The following is a 22,500-nucleotide window of genomic DNA, read 5'->3' as shown; positions in this document are numbered from 1 at the left end:
AAGAATTAGCAGGACCACTCCGGATACTCTTCCAAAGTTTCCTTGCAAATGGTAAACTTCCCAAAAAGCTGAAGGAAGGCACCATATGTCCTATCCATAAAGGCGGAAGCAGAGCAGAGGCTGGGAACTACAGGCCCATCTCTCTGACTTCACATATTAGCAAAGTCATGGAACGAATTGTCAGAAAGAGATTGATTGCGTTCCTAGAAGAAAATGACTTGCTGAATGAGACCCAGCATGGTTTCCGTCCAGGTAGAAGCTGCCTCACGCAGCTCCTGCAGCATTATGACTGGGTCCTGAAGCAGCTACTTGACCATTCAAATGTATGTAAAGAATTGCAACAAAAGAGCAAATGGAACAGCCCAAAATTTACTTCAATCGCATCTCATTGAATTTATGTGGCGTTATGAATTTAAGGACGAAATCTTCGGAAAGTTATTGAAACAAATTCGACACCTGTATCCATGCATTTGAAACATTACAGAGTATAAGTATCTACGGAGCATAAGTATCACATTTATTTTTAAACTTAACTTCAAACTTCATTTGTTTTCTATTTTGATAAATTCTCTCTGTTGAAAATTATATTTTTATATTTTAAATAATTTGCAATTTCAGAAAATATATTTTTATATTAAATTTGCGTTTTCTAATTTGATAAATTCTACGGAAACATACGAAGGTGGACGAGTGATAGATAGATAGATAGATAGATAGATAGATAGATAGATAGATATGGAAGTCTCTTTATATATATTTTTATTTCTCATGTTTATGTTTATACCTCGAATGATTTTAGGTATTTTCTTAGGGATTTGACCTGAAGAGTGACTGATTTTGGGAGTAAAATCATTTCCCCGTTCTTATGAACTCGGATAGAATTTGCTTATGATTTTATATAGTCCTATTTCAGCCATGAAACGCGCGTAGTCTATGTACTAGCACTAACCTTTTACATTTATACTTACATATTGTATATTATCGTATTAATTTTTACTGTCCAATTTATAAATTTGACTTTAAAATTTTTTTAAAATTAATATGTCTATAATTTATTTATATGATCTATATGATTTATCTATGTAATATATTATTAAATTTAAATTTTTAGATTAAAATCTTAGATATATTAAGATGGTATATGCCTCACAGCATGGATTTGGACAGGTTCTGAGTTGACTGAGTTGTAGAGTGGTGGTTCGTCTCTAAATTAGTTATATAATATATATTATATATTAGGAAACCCGGTATAATACTATACCGATTTTTGTCTGTAAGGCTGGAATACATTTTTTATTCCCTAATATTATTACTATAATACTTTTAAATATATTTATAATACGACTATTGTTTTAGGTTTTACCTTCAATTTTCGTTTATTATGGAACTTACAGGTAGGAGTGAACCACTAATCTGGGACTCTTCATTGAATGACATCCCCATTCCATCTAAAAGGGAATATACCATTAAACTTATTAATAATATAAAGGAGTTTATTAATAGAATAAAATTGATAGCTCACTATAAGAACTGTAACATTCCCAACATTAAAGATGTGGAGAATACCAATTATATATGCTCTAAATTTAAAACTAAAAGGGAACCCCCATATAACAGGGAAATTCAGTCTCAGGAAGACAAAATTTGGAAGGTGGTTAAAAACATTAAGTTTTAAAAATACCCAAACAGACATAATGAATACTTAGGAATCAACATAAAAGAAATGCGTAATGTCGAGGGAATAGTCGTACAATCTGATAAAACTGGCAACCTGTATAAGTTAGATACAAAATTATATGATAAACTTTTAGGAAAGGAAATAAATAAAAAATATAAAATTGTCCCGGAAGATACCATTTATAATATTAATAAAGCCACTAAGTTAATCATGGAAAAATATGAGATAGACAATAAAATGGAACCATATGTACCGATGCACCCTAGGGTAACTTTAAAGGATCATAAAGACAATTTCTACTCGGACCCTAAAGTAAGACTAATATGTCCCAGTAAATCTGATTTAGGGAAATTAAGTTAGTTAATTTTAGACAAATATATTAATAAACTAAATAACCTAAATTACCTGAAACTCTGGACTAGCACTAATAATACTTTAAAATGGTTTAAAGATATTAAAGACAGTAGTAGTTACAAATTTATCCAAATAGACATAGAGGATTATTATTCATCTATTAATGAAATAGTGCTTAATAAGGCCTTAATATATGCTATGAATAAGGCGGGAATGACTAAAGAGGAAGAAGTTAAGGTAGTAAAAATGGTGGGAAAATCGTTTATTAGGTACAATGATAAATTGTGGGACAGAAAAGATACCAGGGACTTTTTTGATATCCCTGTGGGAGCACCAGACTCTGCTCAGGTTACAGACCTAGTAGGAATTTATTTATTACCAGAACTCCAATTAGAAAATCTTAAATTAGAGGGTGGATTATACAGAGATGACCTCCTGCTAATAACAAAAAATAGCACGAATAGTACTTTAGAAATATATAAGAAGAAAATACACAGTTTCTTTAAAAGAAATGGGCTTAGGATTACAATTTATAACGAATATAGCAATGTCAACTACTTAGATGTAAATTTCAACTTAATAACAGGTATAACCCAACCTTACCATAAAATTAACAAAAACCTGAAATATATTAACGCTAAGAGTAACCATCCACCTTCTATTAAGAAAGCATTAGTAAATAATATAGAGAAAAGAATTTCAGTACTTTCTTCCAACTATGAGATATTCAATAAACATGCACCATATTATAATGAAGCGCTTCATAAGGTGGGATATAATCATAATATTAAATTTTTCAACAATTCTAAATATAATTATGATTTAAAAGATAACTTAAATGATGAATGCACCTTCTATTATGATAAACACAGTATTCAGAATCACCTAAAGCCAGAGATAGGTAGTAATATGAACAAAAAACCTCATAGTAATAATAAGAAGAAGAAGAAAATATGGCTAATAATTCCCCATGGGATACAGGTAAAAACTAACATTATTAAAGAGATTTTAAATATAATTTTGATTTTTATTAAAGAAACAAGAAATATAAGGACAGCTGGATAAATATTAGTAGCAACAGAAGAGTCTCTAATAAGAACGAGTGAAATTTCATTACCAGAAGCAGCAGACTTCCCACCATCCATTCATTATCTCGTTAAGAAAAAAAGCATAGATGCAAACTAAAAATCAAACCCATCGTCTCTCGAATATACGTATCGTTTTATGAAATTTCGTGGTTTCTGTACTAAATTCTCAAATTCTTACTTCACATCTTTTTGGGATATGTTGAATACTACAGCAAAGTCATAAACAGATTCAAAACCTCAACTTCGTCACACAGGATAGATACTCTTTTAGCCTAGACATTGTTTCCATCTACACTTCTGTACCTGTTTTTCCTACTGTCGACCTAATGGCTGACCACATCATCTCGTCTACTAACCTTTGTTACTTGGATCAAAAATGCTCAAACATTTATGAACTATTGACCATCATTGTAAACAATAAAGATTTTAGTTTGGTGAAACCATATACAAATTTCGAGACTACCGCGTTCAGGATCAAGTTAATAATAATACTGTTTACTGGAACTGCACTAAACTACATTTTCTACCTATTTCCTCTGTCGAGAATAACATAATCATATATTTTATCTTTTGCCCTTTAGTTGTTTCAGTCATTAGTCTGCGGCCATATAATTACGTTGTATTAAATTTTAATAACAGGAACCCACTGGATCTGGGAGGTAACGAGTATGGTCGTCAATGGAAAAGCTGAAAGAATTCCCAGTATTAAAGAAGAAAATATGATAGACTACATGCTTAAAGATCAACTAGATTCAAAACCATCTCCAAGGGTGCTCAACACACACTTACACCCTAATGTTTTGCCTGAAGTATTACTTAAGAATAACAAAATCATTTTCATCGCGCGTAACCCTAAGTCTGTGGTAGTTTCCTATTACAGACATATGTGGAGTATTGACTTAATTCAGTATGATGGGAACTTCCACAGTTTCTTTGAGATGTTCATGGACGGAAACGGTAAGTCATGTTTAAGTCAGGGAATTGTCAGTTAGGTAAATATCGTAACCCGTTGGGCCGTAGAAGAGACAATGAAATTGTTATAGTGCAAAGGAAAGATTTCGTGGTTAAAAAACAACTTAGACACTTTCACGGTTTACCTTATCCGTTCTCATAAATTCACAAACCTTATTTGTTGCTAAAAACAATTACTCAAGTTGATGACCTTACGTGACCAATCAAGAAACCAGTATTTCCTGTCACGTCCACAGTGATGTAACCATAGCCATAGCAACACTCAACATCCCTTTCCACCTAGTCTATAACTAGGTTCCACAAAATATAGCTGTCTGTTGTAAAGAGAAACAATGATAAAAAATTGACAACTGATTCATTGACTTGAAGTAAAATTTTCAACTTATCAAGTTGGTGAGGAAATCAGAAATGTATTCCTCAACTGAATGACATAGTTTCTGTGGCGCGTTAAGGATCCAATGCACTTCCAAACTAAACATTCCTATTCACACACTAATGCCTTTCGGAAAAACATTATGATATTAGGTTACCTTCCCATTGATTTTAATATACATCCACTTCTAGCGTCTCAGTGTATATTTAAGCAAAACACTTAACTGTTTTCATCTCAATTTGCTATTGCAATCTGAAATAAGTATCCAAACCATTGACAGGATATACAGCTTATATACTGGTGCAAAACACTGGCGCTTAAAGATTCTTTAAGTTCAAGAAATATTTCTTATATGAAGATAAAAAGTCTTCAAAAGTGTCATTACAACCCAATATACGAATCTGGATTAATAAATTGACATTTGATAAATAACTTTTCTTGATAAATGATTTTTATAGGGTAGTAAAAAATTTTCAATTTCAAAAGAATGGATAGTCCCACAATGTAAACATTAATTGTGAACAAATTCAATTTTCTGATTCTTTTCCCTCTTAACGTCGTTACAGTCCCCAGGGGTGATTATTTTGAATACACTCGACAGTGGTGGTCAGTAATCAAAGACAACCCCAATGTTCTCATAATAACATATGAAGAGGCTTCGAAGGTAGGTGTTACATAGCTATCTTTTTTTTCTCTACTTCTTACCACTGTCTCATTCTTCTCTTTATTATTTTTTCTCTTTACTTTCATATATCATTCCTTTTTCACTAGTATAAGTGCTTCTGCAGCGTTGCTTTCTTTTGGCTAACTACAGCGATTTTTATGACTAATGTTATTGCGTATGGAGGTTGAGTCTAATCGGCCAAGCTGTCAGACGGTCGAATAACAAGAAGTCTAAATATTCCATACCAAGCCTAGTTGAGAATCTCAGTTCATTTACTTTCAGTGATTTATCATATAACGGAGTGTAATAGGGCAGTTTGGATCACGACTACCAATGAGATTTTTAGGAAACCCCCATAACAAACTCAGAAAAATAACCTAAACTCAAAAAAGAATTTTTAAAAAAACTATCAGGAAAACTATCATAAATACAACGGTATTTTACTGACATTTATAATAGAACACAATAATTACTCCTAATTGCCTTTAATTCCTTTTGAAATACTAAATGATTCGTTGTATTCTGCCTCATCTTTATTCTTTCGAAGTATATTACAATACTTTTCTCTAAGTTTTTGATTAATTCTTTTCCTAACACCCACATCGTACATTCTATAGCATTTCTAACAATACATTGTTTTATAAGTAATTTATCTTTTACGATTCCTGCTATTAAGAATTAGTATTTTTGTTTTTTTTTATTTTGATGCAGTTCATTAAATAGAATATTTTCTCAGCTCAGGCCGACTAGTGTAGCAAAATAGTTAAACCAGCTATAAAATGGAATACTAAATCATATTTTAAATTATGAAGTCCATCTTTTACGTCTTTTAACTTGTGTTAATATTCAGAGATATTTTGTGTCGGCACTAGAATAGCTAGAGTGTATGCCGCCCGGTGCGGCCCTTCCATTTGCCACCCCTGGACCACACAAAAAACACATATTGCATACAACAGACCCAAAAGTGCCGCCCGGGACGGACCGCCTCTACCGAAACAAAAATCAACAACAAAAATCAACGAGCAACAATCTCCACTGATTTGCTTGCTCGTCACCGCTCAACTCATGGACACAAGCAACGATTTCTTTACCGAATCGTTACTGGCGACGAAAAGTGGTGCCTGTACATCAATATGAAGCAGCGTAAAGAATGGCTTAGCCCCGGTAAACAAGCGACACTGCGCGTGAAACGAGATCTTCATCCGCGTAAAACGATATTGTGCGTATGGTGGGACTGGGAAAGGATCATCCATTATGAATCGCTTGAACAGAACCAAACGGTCAATGCGGAACTCTATGTTCAACAGATGGAACGACTCAACACGGCTATTCAAGAGAAAAGACCTAATCAACAGCGTGGAGTTCTTCTGCTGCACGACAACGCCCGCCCTCATATCGCCAATATGACCAAGAAAGCCATTCAAACACATGGGTGGAAAGTGCTGCCACACCCGCCGTACTCTCCTGATTTGGCACCAACAGATTTCCACCTCTTTCGATCTCTTTCAAATGTTATGCGCGGAGTTTCGTTCAATACTGATGCAGAATTGTGAGCTTGGTTGGATCAATTTTTTGAGTTGAAATCGGGTGATTTCTACCAACGAGGTATTGAAAATCTTGTTGAACGTTAGGAAGAAATTGTAAACAATAAGGGGGAATATATTATTGATTAATTAATTGTTGTTTTATAAGTAATTTATCTTTTACGATTCCTGCTTTTAACAATTAGTATTTGAAAAATTTAAATTTTAAAAAACGGCGGGAACTTAGTTGCCAACCCAATTGTAGTAAAATGTTCATCAAATAACGGCCAACGGTTTAAACAAGATGATACATTCGGATAATATGATCTTATATAATCTATACCTGAAAAAAAGGGCAGATTGGTCACGAGTGGAACACTTTTGATCATAGATCTGTTTAATGAAGGGTGACGTTGAGCATAACGACCACAAGAACAATTAAGTAAAGGGCAATTTAAAGAAAAAGTATAAAGAATTAACAAAGCAATATATCAAGCAAGCTATCTGTGTAACAAATATGTGATGATTAAATGTATGACAAGAAGAAACATAAAGTGAAAGTTTAGTTTAATATATATGTATTATCTTCTGAACAGGACCTTGTTAAAATCGTATCATTGATTGCAAAATTTCTTGGCAAGAAAATTGATGAGCAACTGACTAAAGATATTGCAGATATGTGCACCTTTGACAGAATGAAAAACGAGAAACCATCTATTAAAGAAAATGTCCTCAAAGTAGATTTCAAAGATAACAGTGGATTTTTTCGTTCAGGTGAGTATTCAGTTTCAAGATATAGATGTGTGTGTATGTATGTGCATGTGTATGTATGTGCATGTGTATGTATGTGCATGTGTATGTATGTGCATGTGTATGTATGTGCATGTGTATGTATGTGCATGTGTATGTATGTGCATGTGTATGTACATGTATGTGCGTGTGTGTGTTTTTATGAATATATATGTGTATATGTATGCGTGTATATACACGTGTATATGACATTTAATATCTCTTTATTCGTCTTTGTTGCTCAAATAGATGCCACTTGCCAATCTCAATTATTTCTCTTAAATCATTTTCTATAAAGATGTTCAACTCGTTTCTGCTGGAGACAAGGTAGGACTACAACTGAGTTGATGAGTTCTCTCAAGTTATAGAAACACATACATATTCCCATCTGTTCTCTTGTCACCAAACAATCAAATTCTGTTTCCATTAATAGCATATTAATTTCGGAGAATTCTTGATTCTTGAAATTATCTCCCTTTCTCGTTTCTCAGTTGACATTGAGCAGTTACTATATTTTCCCTGGAGCAGAGATAATTTCAATAAATCAGAAATTTATGTTGCATGATATTCATATACTCTCATTCATTTTTGTTATATGCATGCATGTTACTAATCACTCTTAATTATTTCTATTATCTCATTTTCATATCGAAGATGTAACTTTGATATTTCGTTGATCTGATGAGTTAGCTTCCTTTATTTGGATTAATTTATGAATATAGAAGTGTATGGTATAATTTTCTGCGTGTAGATATATACGCGCGTGCGCAGGTGTGTGCTCAGGCACCGTCTTGAAGAATTCTAGTTGAACTAATCGACCCCAGTATTTATTTTTTAAGCCCGGAATGTTCTGAAAACTTTCACAGCCATGGAATTTTTATCTCATTCTGTTAATTTATGTATATATAAGCAAAAATAAATCTCTGAGCGATATATATATATATACATATATATATATATATATAAAAGATAATAAGAGTGAAAAAACTACAGAAGGCTTGTGTTACATGGTTAAAGTATATATTTAAATTATGTCAGAAAAATGTTATAAAATCTTTTTGGTATATAAACAACATTTTTCTGACATAATTTAAATATATACTTTAACCATGTAACACAAGCCTTCTGTAGTTTTTTCACTCTTATTATCTTTTATACATCCAACCACGTGCTTTCACATACCAACTTTCTCACCTATATATATATATATATATATACATATATATATATATATATATATATATAGTTTTTGTATTTGGTTTACAAGATTCTTTACGTGAATTCGTGTGTTGATGCATATTTTTTTGTATCTGGGGAGAGTCAGTCTCTTTTAGTGCCTTATTATTTAACACACTCACTGGTTCGATTTCCATTCATTTACTTATTTATTTTTTCTCAAATTTTCGTTGCCTTTTGCGACCTCTTCAATAGTCGTTGATCCTGTCCGTTATCAGAGCTGCGTTCCTTTTGTTTTGTGTGCATGTGTGTGCTTCAGTGTGCATGTGTATACACTTATGTATGTATGCCTGTGTATGCATGTATGTGTATGCGTATATATATGCATGTGTGTACGTTTGTATATGCACACACACATACAAACATGAATACACAAGCATGAACACAAACATGAATATGTAGAATACATACATACATACAAACGCACACACATGCATACACATACAGGCATACACACACATACATACATACATACATACATACACCCATACAAACATACATGCATACATGCATACATGCATACATACATACATACATACATACATACATACATACATACATACATATGCGTATACACATGCATACTCACCCACACACAGGCGCATAAACAAACAAACAAAAAGGACGCAGCTCTGATAACGAACAGAGTCAACAACTATTGAAAGGTTGCAAGAGGCAACGAAAAGTTTAGAAAAAATAAATCAGTGTATTAAATAATAAGGCACTAAAAGAAAATGACTCTTCCCAGACACACGTCATGATCGACCGCTAGCTCCAAAAGATTTTTTATTCTCTCTCTCTGTTTATTTCCTCGGGTTCCTTTCTGTTGAAGAACGTAAGCTCGAAACGTATAAGATTTTCTCACCTTCCCGTGCGTTGTTTATACACCTGTCTTCGTATTTTGTTTTTCTGTAAATCTCAACTATATATATGTATATATATAATCGATTAAGTAAACAGAAGTCTGTCCTTTATGAAAGGGATGATGTGTATCATATTGGGCTGCATCAATTTTCTAGTCTGGGTCACAACAGGTACATTTATACATAAAGTGGTGTCTCGTTAATGATTTTGAGTTTGGTCGGTCAAGTTGTTATTTTCCCGATTCAATTAGGGAATGAAGCATCGCTACGATTGTCCTTATTATTAAATATTCATAGCAAATAATGTATGTGTGTGTATATATATATATATATATATACTGTAGACAGGAGAGGAAGAAAACAGAAAATTTTTTTATCAAGGAAAAGTAAATGGGACAGATATGGATAGTATGAGACCGGTAGAGGAAAAATTAGATTACATTAAATTTAATGGGAGGGAAGGGTATTAGAAAAAGGAAAGAAAGAATATAGACAGGCGAAATTGTCTGGGATAGTGATATAGATTGGATGGGACCTGTTGAGGAAGGATATTAAAAGTCTGTCATCGCAGTTACTTTAAGACAGTGGTTCCCAACCTTTTTGTGATTGCGTACCACTTGGAGGCTTCGTATAGCCGCCGCGTACCACCTGGTTCCATTAAAACTCAATTCGATCAGATATCAATTTAATCATAAGTAGCAAACATAAATGAACTAACAACAAAGAACACAACTCAATTTAATGCGAGGGCTGAACCTGTGTCCTCTCCACCAGCTGGTCAATGCGGGGCATAACCTTGCTCACAGCGCATAGGAAATCATGGCCGAGCGCAACAAGACGGTTCCGGCTCTTCGACTTGGTGGCCAGTAAGGTTGAGAACCCCTACTCACACTCCCACAGAGAGGGGAAAATCAGTAGCGTCGGGTAGGAGAAGACCATGCTTAGCCAGAAGTTTATAAGAGAGCATTCTTTTTGCTTCTTCTTTGCTGTCTCTTCAGCCTGGATATCTGTCAGTTCCTCTTGTTCCCCGGTCCCGACAGGCAACTCGGCTGGATCAACGGAGAATAGATTGGCGATGAAGACGCACTATGTCACATCCGGGAAGTAATGCATCAACTCAGTCTTGAATAGTGAGAGGTGACGAGCGATTTCTTGGGCAAATTCATCATTGGGCTCCCTATCAAGTGTAGACAGGAGTTCGAACATTCCATGGCGTTTGCTCTCCACGTCCTTCAACCATAGATCCAACTTTCGGACAAATACTCCCAGCTTCGAGATGAACTCTGTGACAATACAGTTGGGTCCTTGAAACGATAGATTTAAGGAGTTGAGGGCTCCAAAAATGTCCGACAGGTAGGCTAACATTGAGATAAACTCCTCGTCCACCAGATCTTTTTGAAAATCGTGTTCCTTCTCCGTGAAGAAAACAAGAAGTTCATTCCTCAGTTCAAAGAGATGCCTCGTCGCATTACCCTGTGAGGGCCAGCGAACCTCTGTGTGGTGGAGGGGACAGATGTGATCGGAGCCGAAATCTTCACTGAGCAGCTTAAACAGCCGAGAATTCAGAGCCGATGTTTTAACGAAATTCACGATTCTGATAACTCGGTTCAAGCCTGATTAAAACTTCAGAGAGAGCACAAAGGGTGAATTTGTGTATGAAACAATGGACAGTAGTGGCGTTTGGTGACGCAGCTTTCACATGAGCTTGAAAACCTGACTTTCGACCGAGTATAGATGGAGCCCCATCTGTCGGGTATCCGACCAACTTTCCCCAATCCAGTTCATTCTGTTTGAAGAAATTGTGCAAAACGTCGAAAATATCCTTTCCTTTCGTTGTACTGGACAGCTCCTGGCTCAGCAGTAACTCAGTCTTCACAGCATTATTCTGCGTGCAGCGGACGTAGGTAAGTAGTTGACAGCAGTTGGTGACGTCGAGTTGAATGGCAAACCCATACTTTAAGGCTCTCACTCCCTCAATCACTTGATCGGCAATGTCGACCGACATCTCCTCGATACGTCGTTGTACAGTGTTGCTAGAGACGAAAACACTCTCCAACTTCATCGCCGTCTCCTCTCCAATCACGTGAATGACCATGATCTTTGCCGCTGGCATGACGAAAGACTCTACAAAGGTATGTGCCTTCATGTTTTTGGCCACCAGGAGAGCAACTTCATAGGATGCTTCCACAATTCCTGCCCTCTTCTGGTAGATTTGGCCAGTCTTGTTTATGTGCTGCCGCTTTACTTTCTCGCCAAGTCGCTGGAAGTAATTCTAATCTTGGTCCTTCTTGTCTGCATGTTTCATCTCAAGATGACGTTTGAGCAGGTTGAGCACCAGAAACCAAACAAACAACTGTCATTTATTAATGAGCACACGGCGAATTTTATATGCGCGTGTCCCTCAAGGACACATAACATCACGCCATTGGTTGGACGGTCACGCGCATTGGTTGGACGGCGCTGATCACTGTACAGAGAGCGAATAAAAGGTAACCAATGGTTTTAAGTGATGAAAATAAAAATGATAATTTGTTGTTTCTAACTTTTACTCATACGCGACCAGTGTAACGCTTTATCACTAATTCCGTTTTAACTCAATCTTAATTTTTTTTTTTTTTTGCTCTATAGTGGACCAATGGTAAGCTACATTTTGACATAAAAAATCGAAATTTGGTTCAGTAGAAAAAAGTTATGATAAAAAAATGTAGGGCAAAGAATGGGAGAGTAACGCCTATTATTTGCCTTAACTCGTAATTTCTCAGTTATTTAAAAGAAAAACTATACTTTAATTATGACTATTTAAAAACTCCACGAGTAGAATCGTTTGATGAAGACCTCGTTAAAAAATATTTGATAGAAAAAAGTTATGCAGCTTTAAGTAGCCAAAAGAATCGGTGCAATAAAAAAATGGAGGGGATCAAGAGGTGGTATTCGTCAACTGTTAGACATTATATTATGTCTATTTATTTATTTATTTATTTAACCATTATAACAACATACATACATGTATAGCATAATATGCTTTACATATACAATATATAAAAATATCAGTAATTATTAAAATATATAACGTAGATCACAAAAGATAGGATAATATCTTATAGCTGTTTCAGCCAAGAGACCAAAGTACCCCAATCTATATATCCCTTCAGTGAACTTAAGTATTTGGTAGATAAGATTTCAGTACTTGGCTGTGTCTCTAGACTTCGTCAGAGAGTTTAGAAAGTTCATAAGGTTAAGTTATAAATACAAATGCATACACATATACACACTTATACATATACATACGTACACATAAACATACATGAACATATGCACATATATTTCTATATGTTTATATTCATATGTATTTGTATATGTATATGTATATGCATACCAAGGAATCAATTATTATTATTATTATTATTATTATTATTATTAGATGTGATATATTATTCTTATTAGATAATGTATAAACAGAGGAAGGAGAAAGTTATCAAAAGAGAAATAATAGTGGAATATAAAAACAATATATCTTAAGATTATTGTAGTTATGTACAAATGAAAAGGTACATAAATGAAGAATACATAAAAATATATACATACATACATACACATATATACATACATACACATATATTTACGTACAAACATACCCGTATGTACATACATATTACGTGTGTTGAGAAGGTAGGATTTTTTCAATAGTTCGTATTTTTCTTTTTGAGTGGTTGGCGTTAGGAAGGGCATCCAGCTGTAGAAACTCTGCCAAATTAGATTGGAGCCTGGTGTAGCCATCCGGTTGCACCAGTCTTCAGTCAAATCGTCCAACCCATGCTGGCATGGAAAGCGGACGTTAAACGATGATGATGATGATGATGATGATACTTATAATAATTATACACAAACATATATATTCCTATAAACATTCGATGTTTTCTATTGAGGGTTTTAGACAAAGGTCCACTATAAGTGGATTAGAGTTTATATTAATACCTGTGATATTAGTTTCCGTTAACGGAAAATAATAAAGTATCTTGATTAATACCCAGAAATTTATTTCTTTTAGTACCAACTCCCGACGACGATAGTGACAATGAAAATAGAAAAGATACAACTAAATTCTTCGATGGTTACCTAATATTCTTTTTCTCTTTTCAGGAAAAGTTTCTACGTGGAAAGAATGGATGACAGTCGCTCAAAATGAAAGGATGGACGCTCGAATTCAGAAGGAACTCCTCGAGCAGGGAATAAACTTGAATATTTTTTAAACCGATGGTAGATTCTATACATGGTTTATTCGACTATTAATTTCTCAAATGCTAGGAATATAGCAAAAAATTAAGAATATATTGATATACGTGTGTGTCGGCTTATATATGTACGTCATATACTGAAAGTTTTCGCTTTCGCGATACTTGCTGTAAGGCTACCATACTTTGTGAAGTAAATAAATAATCGTTAATTGTTTTTACATCGTAAATAGTATTAAGTCATATGTGATTATATTTACATAGGCATGTATTTGTTTCTGGCATTTTAATACTTATAATATTGTATAAGGCGGCGAGCTGGCAAAAACGTTAGCACGCCAGGCGAAATGCTTAGCGGTATTTCGTCTGCCGTTACGTTCTGAGTTCAAATTCCGCCGAGGTCGACTTTGCCTTTCATCCTTTCGGGGTCGATAAATTAAGTACCAGTTACGCACTGGAGTCGATGTAATCGACTTAATCAGTTCGTCTGTTCTTGTTTGTTCCCTCTATGTTTAGCCCCTTGTGGGCAATAACGAAATAGGTATTTCGTCTGTCTTTACGTTCTGAGTTCAAATTCCGCCGAGGTCGACTTTGCCTTTCATCTTTTCGGGGTCGATAAATTAAGTATCAGTTGCGTACAGAGGTTGATTTAATCGACTAGCCCCTCCCTCAAAATTTCGTGCCTTGTGCCTAGAGTAGAAAAGAATGTTATAGACAGACTAACAGACAGGCAGATAGATAGATACACACGCACACACACACACACACACACACACATAGGACGTACTGAAATAAACTTGGTGATAGTGAACCTGTGGAAGGTTGGCGGAGGGGATCTTTTTTAAAACGGGGGCCACATTTTTCATTAACGAAACACTTTGAAACTTGGAACACTGGTAGAATGTGTCATATAAAACATCTTTTTCTCTTAGTCTTCTTAAAAAAAAAAGAAATCCCTAAGTTATTCCATGTTAAAGTTGTCGTATTTCTGTAATTTCAACCAATCACTGACGTCCATTCAGCCGATATACATTAAGTGCCGACTACATAAACAAACGATTCTGAAACAATTCTATCGGTGATAGGGTTAGGGTTAGGGTTTGGGTTAGGGTAAAACAGCAAATTTAAAAAGAAAAAAGCAAAACGAAGTTATGGAAATTAAATACGCTTTACACCGCTTAATCAGCCAAAGGAGTAAATATAAACAACTGAATACTTGTCAGTGATTGGTTGAAATTATCGAAATAAGACAATTTTTTACATGAAATAAATTCGAATACAAAAATATTTTTCTGTTCTATAACACAAAATAGATAAGTATACGAAGTTTGAAAGTCTTTCGGTACCAAAAACACTACGTAAAACATTAATGAAAAATGTGGTCCCCGTTTTAAAAAAGATCCGGCAGAGGTCCCACACCCCACTATACCGTGTCACAAATTTCACATGTTTATACACCCACACATCTTTAAAAACCATATACACACAATTCCACCATATCCTCATCCCCAAACACCGATACACTCAAATTCGTGCCCACCCTTCCGCCACTTCCATAGAACCGTCTTTTCCTTGGCCCTTTACCCTTATCTTTTTATTCTTTTCTCACCTCCAACTATATTGTTTCAATTCGTCCCTTCCTTCACTGTGCTACTCGAGCTTTCTTCTAATGAAGAAACAGCATTCAAAATATGAAGTCGCCTTTCTTCTTAAGAAATGAATTAAAACTTTTTTAAAAAACGTGTCCTTTTCATGCTGAGTTTTTTTTCTTTTTGTGTTCAATTGCAAGCACATGTGTGCGTGTGCGCGCGTATATTATGCATATATTCGAATGTATGTTTATATACATATCTCTCTCTCTCTCTCTCTCTCTCTCTCTCTATATATATATATATATATATATATATATATATATATATATATATATATATATATATATATATATATATATATATATATATACATATATATATAGCGGCGTACGTACACTTTGTCTCTTATATGTAAGTACACATTTTTCTAAATCTTGTATGACTCTATTTCTGTCTATCAGCCCCTTCACCCTTATTCATTCATTCCACTGTTCGTTCTTTCGTTCCCCCTCGCTCACATTTCCTTGCCTTCTCTTCTCCCTCCACTTTTCACTTTACTGTGTCCCTGTCATATGAAGAAAAGTTTGATCGCTTCCCACAACTTTAGATAGCTTTCAGAAATTTCTTTCTGTATCCAGAATTTCTGGTATGATTTTTATTTTTGAAGAGGGACTTTAATTCGAAGTCGTTTTTTAATGTTATTAACACCTCTTGTATCACAGAGTCAGCTTCATTGGTATAATTGTCAATAAATGGGTTTATCAACCACTCAGGTATTTCCATATTAATGAGGTCCTGATATCTTGTTGTGACCAGAAGGAAGACAGACGAAGAGGTGATGGAGAAAGAAAGAGAGAAGGCAATCAAAAAGGTGTATTTACGGAAGGAGGAAACAGTGCTAATGACGCCGGTTGTCCCAGCGAAGGAAAAAGACTCGGGAGTGCAACTGTGCGAGGGTGAAATTGAGAGATTGCTTAGAGTTGAAGAGGGAAAGACACCAGTAGTGGAAGAAGAAAAGAAAAAAAACCAAGAAGAGGAAAAAACAAATGGAATTTTGTGACATATTCAAAGAACAAGGAGACGGAGAAAAAAATTGTAAAATTTAAACATATTATGAGAGTTAAGTTACCCACAGATGTGTACTCTAAAAATATGAAGGTCATCGTGGTCGATAAGGACACATACAGGAAACTAAAAGACATGTACAGAGAAAAAATTGACCTGCTCAGAGTAGCGGTGGAGTTCGACGAACTGCCGCCGGTAATCGAACTAAAGGACTTGGAGCCGTTTATGAGATACTAAAAAGAAGGGAAAAAAATAATAAAATTGTTTTGGAAAAAAAAAGGAACAAAAAAGAGGGAAAAAAAGTAAAAGTGTTTCGTGTTAAAAAAAAAGAGGGAAAAAACAATAGAAAAAAGTGAACGATGGTAATAGAAATAGTGTATATAAACGTTCAAATGGTACTACATGGTAATGGGGCCCATGCAGCCATTTCATTTCTTCATTATATAACATCTTATTGTCATTCGTTTTATGTTTGATATCCCCATTGTAATGTTGTGTCTGTCCTTGTAGTGTCCCCCTCTGTGTTGTGGCCGTAAGTGCCGAATAAAGAAAACAGTCAGCGAAAGTACGCCGTTCGGTGCGCACTCGAGTCTCTGCGTTAATCGCTTTTGTTTAAATCCTTGATTCCGTCGAGTATTCTTGTTTATCTGATTGTTGAAGGCTTAGCGCCTATTGTTAAATTTTGTTGAAGACTGTTGCCGTTTTGCCTGCGGGCCTGTGAAATTGTTTTCTTTTCCCCATTTAGGGGCGAAGACACTTTGGGAAAAATTAATAGCACACCGGAACGAGCCCATGCCCGGAGCTATGCTTCGGCAGCTGGAAGCCGTAACGCCGCAACGAATGCCCTGGAGGTGCGGGAAGTGAAAACTGAAAGAGAGAAGTTGGAGAGTTGCAAGGAATTGATCCAGAAGGAGGGGTCAAGTTTAAGGTTGACCGCCACCAGAGGAAGTATGTGAGTTTTTATGACTCTTTATATGTTTTTTTATATGCTTTTATATTTTTATATTTATATTTGAATTTTGTAAACTTCATGAACTGAACTTTGTAAATCTCTGAAGAGGCCTAAAGAATCATGCATGTATCTCCATTGCATCCGTTTCATCTACCAATTACTCCAGTTTACTGGAGTTATATAGATAGAATGGGGCATGCCAACACTAGGCCGAAACAGCTGTAAGACTTTTTAATTTTAAATGTTTAATTGTTGATATCACATAGTGTTGATATGTGTGTGTGTGTGTGTGAGTGTGTGTGTGTGTGTGTGTGTGTGTGTGTGTGTGTGTGTGTGTGTGTGTGTGTGTGTGTGTGTTGCATTGATGAGTCTGTATGTATATGTGGAACAGTGCAGGTGTTCTGATGATTTCAGAGCGTTTAGAATGCTTTTTATACCTTGATACTGGTGATACATTTCCAGCTTCAGTCTCTAGCTTCTTACAAACTTTGTAGATGAAAGATATGGTAACTTTCAAAAATGGGATATTTCTAAATTGCTATGGTCACCCTTTATAACCACAATAACAGCATGGCTCGCTCTTCATTTCTTGCGTAAGCTGAACGTCTGCCATTATTATTTTCTGAAACAAAGATTATACAGTTATCAAAATATGCAGCAATGACCTCAAAAAGGTATGTCCTCAAATACCTTACGTACCCTGTGTGTGTGTGTGTGTGTGTGTGTGTGTGAGAGAGAGAGAGAGAGAGAGAGAGAGAGAGAGGGGGGGGTGCGTGTGTGTATTCCTAATATACATCGCTATTCAAAAGATTATGTTTAGAATCACCACCTAAAGTTTTTAGTTTAATGTGCAAATGACCTCTTGTTTTTCTGACTAGGACATTCACAGCTTGCATATTTTCTCTAAAAATGATCACTTACTTTCTCCATTCAGTATTTTTCTACCGTTCTCTCTTCATTATCTTTTGTACATTCATTTATTCTCGCTTTCTCTCCTTCCCTCAGTTTCTGTGTAATTTTCTGTTCTCTTTTCCTTCTTTTACTTTCCTTCTAATTTGTCTTTAACTTCTTTTTCTTATTTTCTGTCCTTTATCACTTTTTCTCCTCGAATTCTTAACAGTGTAATCACATCAATGACCTGTTTGATACCAAATGACAAATAATGAACTTTAAGTTATCAGTCTTTGATTTAAATGGCTAGCATATATCTTCACAACGAGGTCAAATTTCGCCGAGGGGGACTTTGCTTTTCATCCTTCGGCGTCGATAAAATAAGTAGCAGTTAAGCACTGGAGTCGATGTAATCGACTTGCTCACCTCTTCTGAAATTGCTGGCCTTGTGCCAAAAATTTGAAACCAATATTTGTTACACTGCAATCGTTTTAGTTTCAACACGCGGTCTCAAATGAAATCACTTGCAAACTGAATTTTGAGATTTAACTGAAAATTTAGGTTTGGTGCACAAAATTGGAATATCTTTCTGGTGTATCTGTATATTGAAATAAAATAAGTAGTTGAGGACAATGGATCGCAACGAGAAGCAAAAAAGTGAACTAGAAATAAAAACTGAAAAAAGGAAATGTTCAATTATAACAAATTTTAAAATTCAGTAATGGCGGAAATTTAAAAGGCTGGAAGTCGAAACGTAGTTATCTCGTTCAAACATTCTACCGAAAATTCAAGAATTGTGGTCTTTATATCAAACGAATGTATCCAATTAAATTGATAAATACAACCTTCTTTTATTCAACAAATTCAAATATATAAGATATATTATGTATTGCTAATTTTTTATAACTAGTATGCTCATGTCTCCCCAAAAATAACAATATATTTGAATTTGATATTATGTTAATAATGTATTGCGCAATACCTTAGTTTTGGTGTGTGTGTCGTCAATGCAAAGAGTTTGGAAAGCTCTGAACTAGCTGGCTGAAAGACTCATTGGCATGGGAAATTGATGTCTGACAAAAATACATGCAAGTTCACATAACAAATATTTATTGCACACTGGTAAAATATTGATCAGCCTCAGCCAATTGTGATTGAGTCGTGCTTAATGAAACGACCCTTTGCTTCCATTTCGCTTCTTTTAGTAAAGCTGGACGATATTAAAACTATATTGCCTATTCTAAACAGAAGTTGTAGTCACTTGTTACTATTTCATCAGTCCATAACACTGATGCCTGGACTACTGTTTCAAATTAAATTTATCCTGGATAATAGCACTTATTATAAGAGTGGAACGGTAGAAAATATTTTCCCTCGGTGGTTCCAAAGAATACCGAAGCACAATGTAATGAGTAAGCTAATGAAAAGGCTAATCAACAGGCTCTCTCCCCAAATATCAGGCTTTGTGACTATAGTAGAAAGGATTATTATAGACACGAGCTGGCTGAATCTTTAGCATACAAATAATTCCGATTACCTTCAGAATCTCTAAGAAAATGATGCTAGTCGTAAACACCTTCTTCAATCTTTGTCCCACCTCAGTGTCCACTATATCAACATGAATGCAACCATCATATCCTTCAACATTATTAAAGTTGCTACTTTTCTACCTGATAATGTTGTTGTTTATCCTCAGGTCAGCCTCGCTCCAACAGGCACCATTCTACAGAAATTAAAGCTGCCAGTAAATATTATTGGTACAACTCCCTCACTTCGAACTGACTGTCAGAAAATGGTTTCTTTACAGTATGTGTTCTAATCACATTGAATTGTTCTTCACCCTCTCGAAAAATAGTTGAAAATTGTGTAGAAACCATCTTGCTTCACCACACACCAAAAAGAGAAAAGAAAAGAAAGAAAAGAAGATTTCAGTTGATAACATGAATAGATAATTAGACAACCTTGACCTGACAGTTGATGACACATCTGTTTTTCTTTTATCTTATTTACAGTGTAATGAATCCGAGTGTGGGGAGCATTGTAAATTATGTGCGAGGAGTAAAAGTAGAAAGATGATTACTTTTTGCCCTGTAGCATACGCGCGCGCACACATTGTCGATAAGGATAATGCAAATGTTTGTAAGACGAGCAGTTTTGAAGGTGAGGGGATGTGTTAGTCGATACAAGTGATACACTAATACAAAATGCTATTGCAAGTCGATAAGATATAACAGTACTTGTAGCTGTAACACTAGTCAATTCTTCTACAGTGAAGATATAGCATAATATATATAATACTAAAACCACTACCACAAACCAACAGCGCTAACTGTTTATATCACAAATCAGCTACCACTAGAATCTGCTACATCAACACCATTCAGTTTTACTAATATTACAAATAACTACACAAATACATTATGGATAACAAAACTGTCGGAACAGTAAATAATGGATTCACTAAATTATATGACAGAGTTGGAAAATCATTTATCGTTTATAAATATCAGGGTCACAACATGGTTCCTTTACCTATAGTGGTGGAGAATTTAGGGAAATTAAATTCACTCAAAATTCGAACTGATGATGTTTTAATATGCAGTTTCCCAGGAACAGGTAATGTTTTAAGCTAATGACTTAGTTGTTTTCATGTGCGGTTGTTATAGATGGTGAGTTGACAGACTCGTTAGCACATCGAACAAAGTTCTTAGCAGCATTTCTTCCAACTTTACGTTTTGAGATCAAATCACGCTGTTGTCACCTGTGCATTTGAACTTCTTTGGGTCGAAAAAATAACTACAAGTCGAACACTGTGGTGCATCTAATCAACTAGTCCCCTTCCAAAATTTCAGGCCTTGTGACTATAGTGGAAAGGATTATTATAGACACGAACTGGTTGAATCTTTTAGTACATCGAACAAATGCTTAGCGGCATTCAACTGTAATTTGAGGCTTATGTCTTGAAAATAACTATAGAAAATTTTCAGGTTCGTAGAATTGAAACACATTGATATCTTGTGCTTGTGTAGCTGCGTCCTATTAAAGGAATTATTTGCATGAGAATTATTAAACTCGCCATAATAGGTGTAAGAAAAAAAAAGGGACATTTTTCAAAGTAAGTCCTGTGGATTTATCGAAAGAACCCGTGATCGCTTCTATTGTGTCTGCGACATTTCCCTGAATTAAAAGAGACTATTAGATAATCCTTTCTGCTAAAGGCACAAGGCCTGACATTTTGAGGGAGGAGACTGGTCGATTACATCGACCCCAGTGTGTAACTGATACTTATTTCGACGACCCCGAAAGGATGAAAAGCGAAGTTGAACTCGGTGGAATTTGAATTCAGAACACGAAGACTGAAGAAATGCTACTAAGCATTTTGATGGCGTGCTAACGATTCTGCCTGCTCGCCGCCTTAAGAAGAGAGATAAATAATAATTTTTTTTTAAAAAGCTATCGGTGACTCAGATGTTTGAAAAAAACTTCTCTAAAAGGTCTCGTTGAGAATTTTATCTCTGAATCAGTTGTGTATAAAAAACTATAGCGAAGATTTTATGATGCTTTAGTTTAAACGTTTTAGTTTCAGTTTTGCAAACAATGGTAAGCTTTTCCGATGATTATATTTGTAGAAAACGAAGTGGAATGTGCGCATACTAGTTAACATCATTTTAACATATGTTGAAAGACCAAAGAGAAATGTACCATCAGTTTATCGAAATTTATACAATTTGCTCGTAAATCTAATATGGCAATGTATAAAAGTAAATGTAAATTATTAGCTGATTCTGTCTGCATTTTAGCTTTCAATTGAGTCAAGACGGATCGTGTCCTCATCCTGCCCTAATTTCAATTTCACTTAAAGAAATACCTGTCCCTGCTAATGAGTAATCCTTATTTTGTATAACAATTTTATTCCCTTAAACAGCAATTAAATCAAATCAAAAACACTGCTATTACGGGGTTTGTCAAGTCTAGAGTAGAATATGAACAGTTTACCCTCTGAGATCGCAATTGGGGCTATTGTAAGTCCAAATTGTAGGCCTTTAGCATTTCTTTATTAGTGAATAAATTCAGCGTAGAAAGAAATCCCTGCAGTAGAGAAAAAGGTTTATGTCATAGTTGAGGCTGTCAAAAAAGTGGTTCCATTTTATTTTCGACAGCCGATTTACCCGAGTAACTGATTAGAAATCTGTAGTTTATACTTCAACTTACACGTTCAACGATAAGC

At 35.0% G+C, this 22,500-nt stretch overlaps 3 protein-coding genes across 4 annotated transcripts in view; 2 read left to right on the top strand and 1 right to left on the bottom strand.

Moving 5' to 3' along the window:
- LOC106871849 (sulfotransferase 1E1) overlaps positions 1 to 20,035 on the top strand; it is a 23,367-nt gene extending 3,332 nt beyond the window's left edge. Inside the window, exons 2-7 of one of the 2 annotated variants that reach the window (XR_016241015.1) lie at positions 3,760 to 4,077; positions 5,032 to 5,129; positions 7,249 to 7,426; positions 13,681 to 13,797; positions 17,175 to 17,377; positions 19,969 to 20,035. Coding sequence is in view for 1 of the 2 variants with exons in the window: in XM_089348895.1 (XP_089205021.1) it covers positions 3,760 to 4,077; positions 5,032 to 5,129; positions 7,249 to 7,426; positions 13,681 to 13,790 (704 nt within the window). In the remaining variant the exon portion in view is untranslated. Of the gene's footprint in view, positions 1 to 3,759; positions 4,078 to 5,031; positions 5,130 to 7,248; positions 7,427 to 13,680; positions 15,515 to 17,174; positions 17,378 to 19,968 lie in introns of those variants that run through there. The other variant, XM_089348895.1, reaches the window with a different exon arrangement.
- LOC149136516 (sulfotransferase 1C4-like) overlaps positions 1 to 22,500 on the bottom strand; it is a 100,003-nt gene that overhangs the window by 31,146 nt on the left and 46,357 nt on the right. The gene's annotated exons all lie outside the window — the stretch shown is intronic.
- LOC128247336 (sulfotransferase 1C2-like) overlaps positions 20,117 to 22,500 on the top strand; it is a 10,799-nt gene continuing 8,415 nt past the window's right edge. Inside the window, exon 1 of the mRNA XM_089348896.1 lies at positions 20,117 to 20,888. Within this exon, the coding sequence (XP_089205022.1) occupies positions 20,693 to 20,888 (196 nt within the window). The 5' untranslated portion in view covers positions 20,117 to 20,692. The remainder of the gene's footprint in view (positions 20,889 to 22,500) is intronic.

This window comes from Octopus bimaculoides, chromosome 3, assembly GCF_046866305.1.
Source record: "Octopus bimaculoides isolate indiv1 chromosome 3, ASM4686630v1, whole genome shotgun sequence".
Classification (NCBI taxonomy): domain Eukaryota; kingdom Metazoa; phylum Mollusca; class Cephalopoda; order Octopoda; family Octopodidae; genus Octopus; species Octopus bimaculoides.
This window is presented reverse-complemented; position numbering and strand designations above follow the sequence as displayed.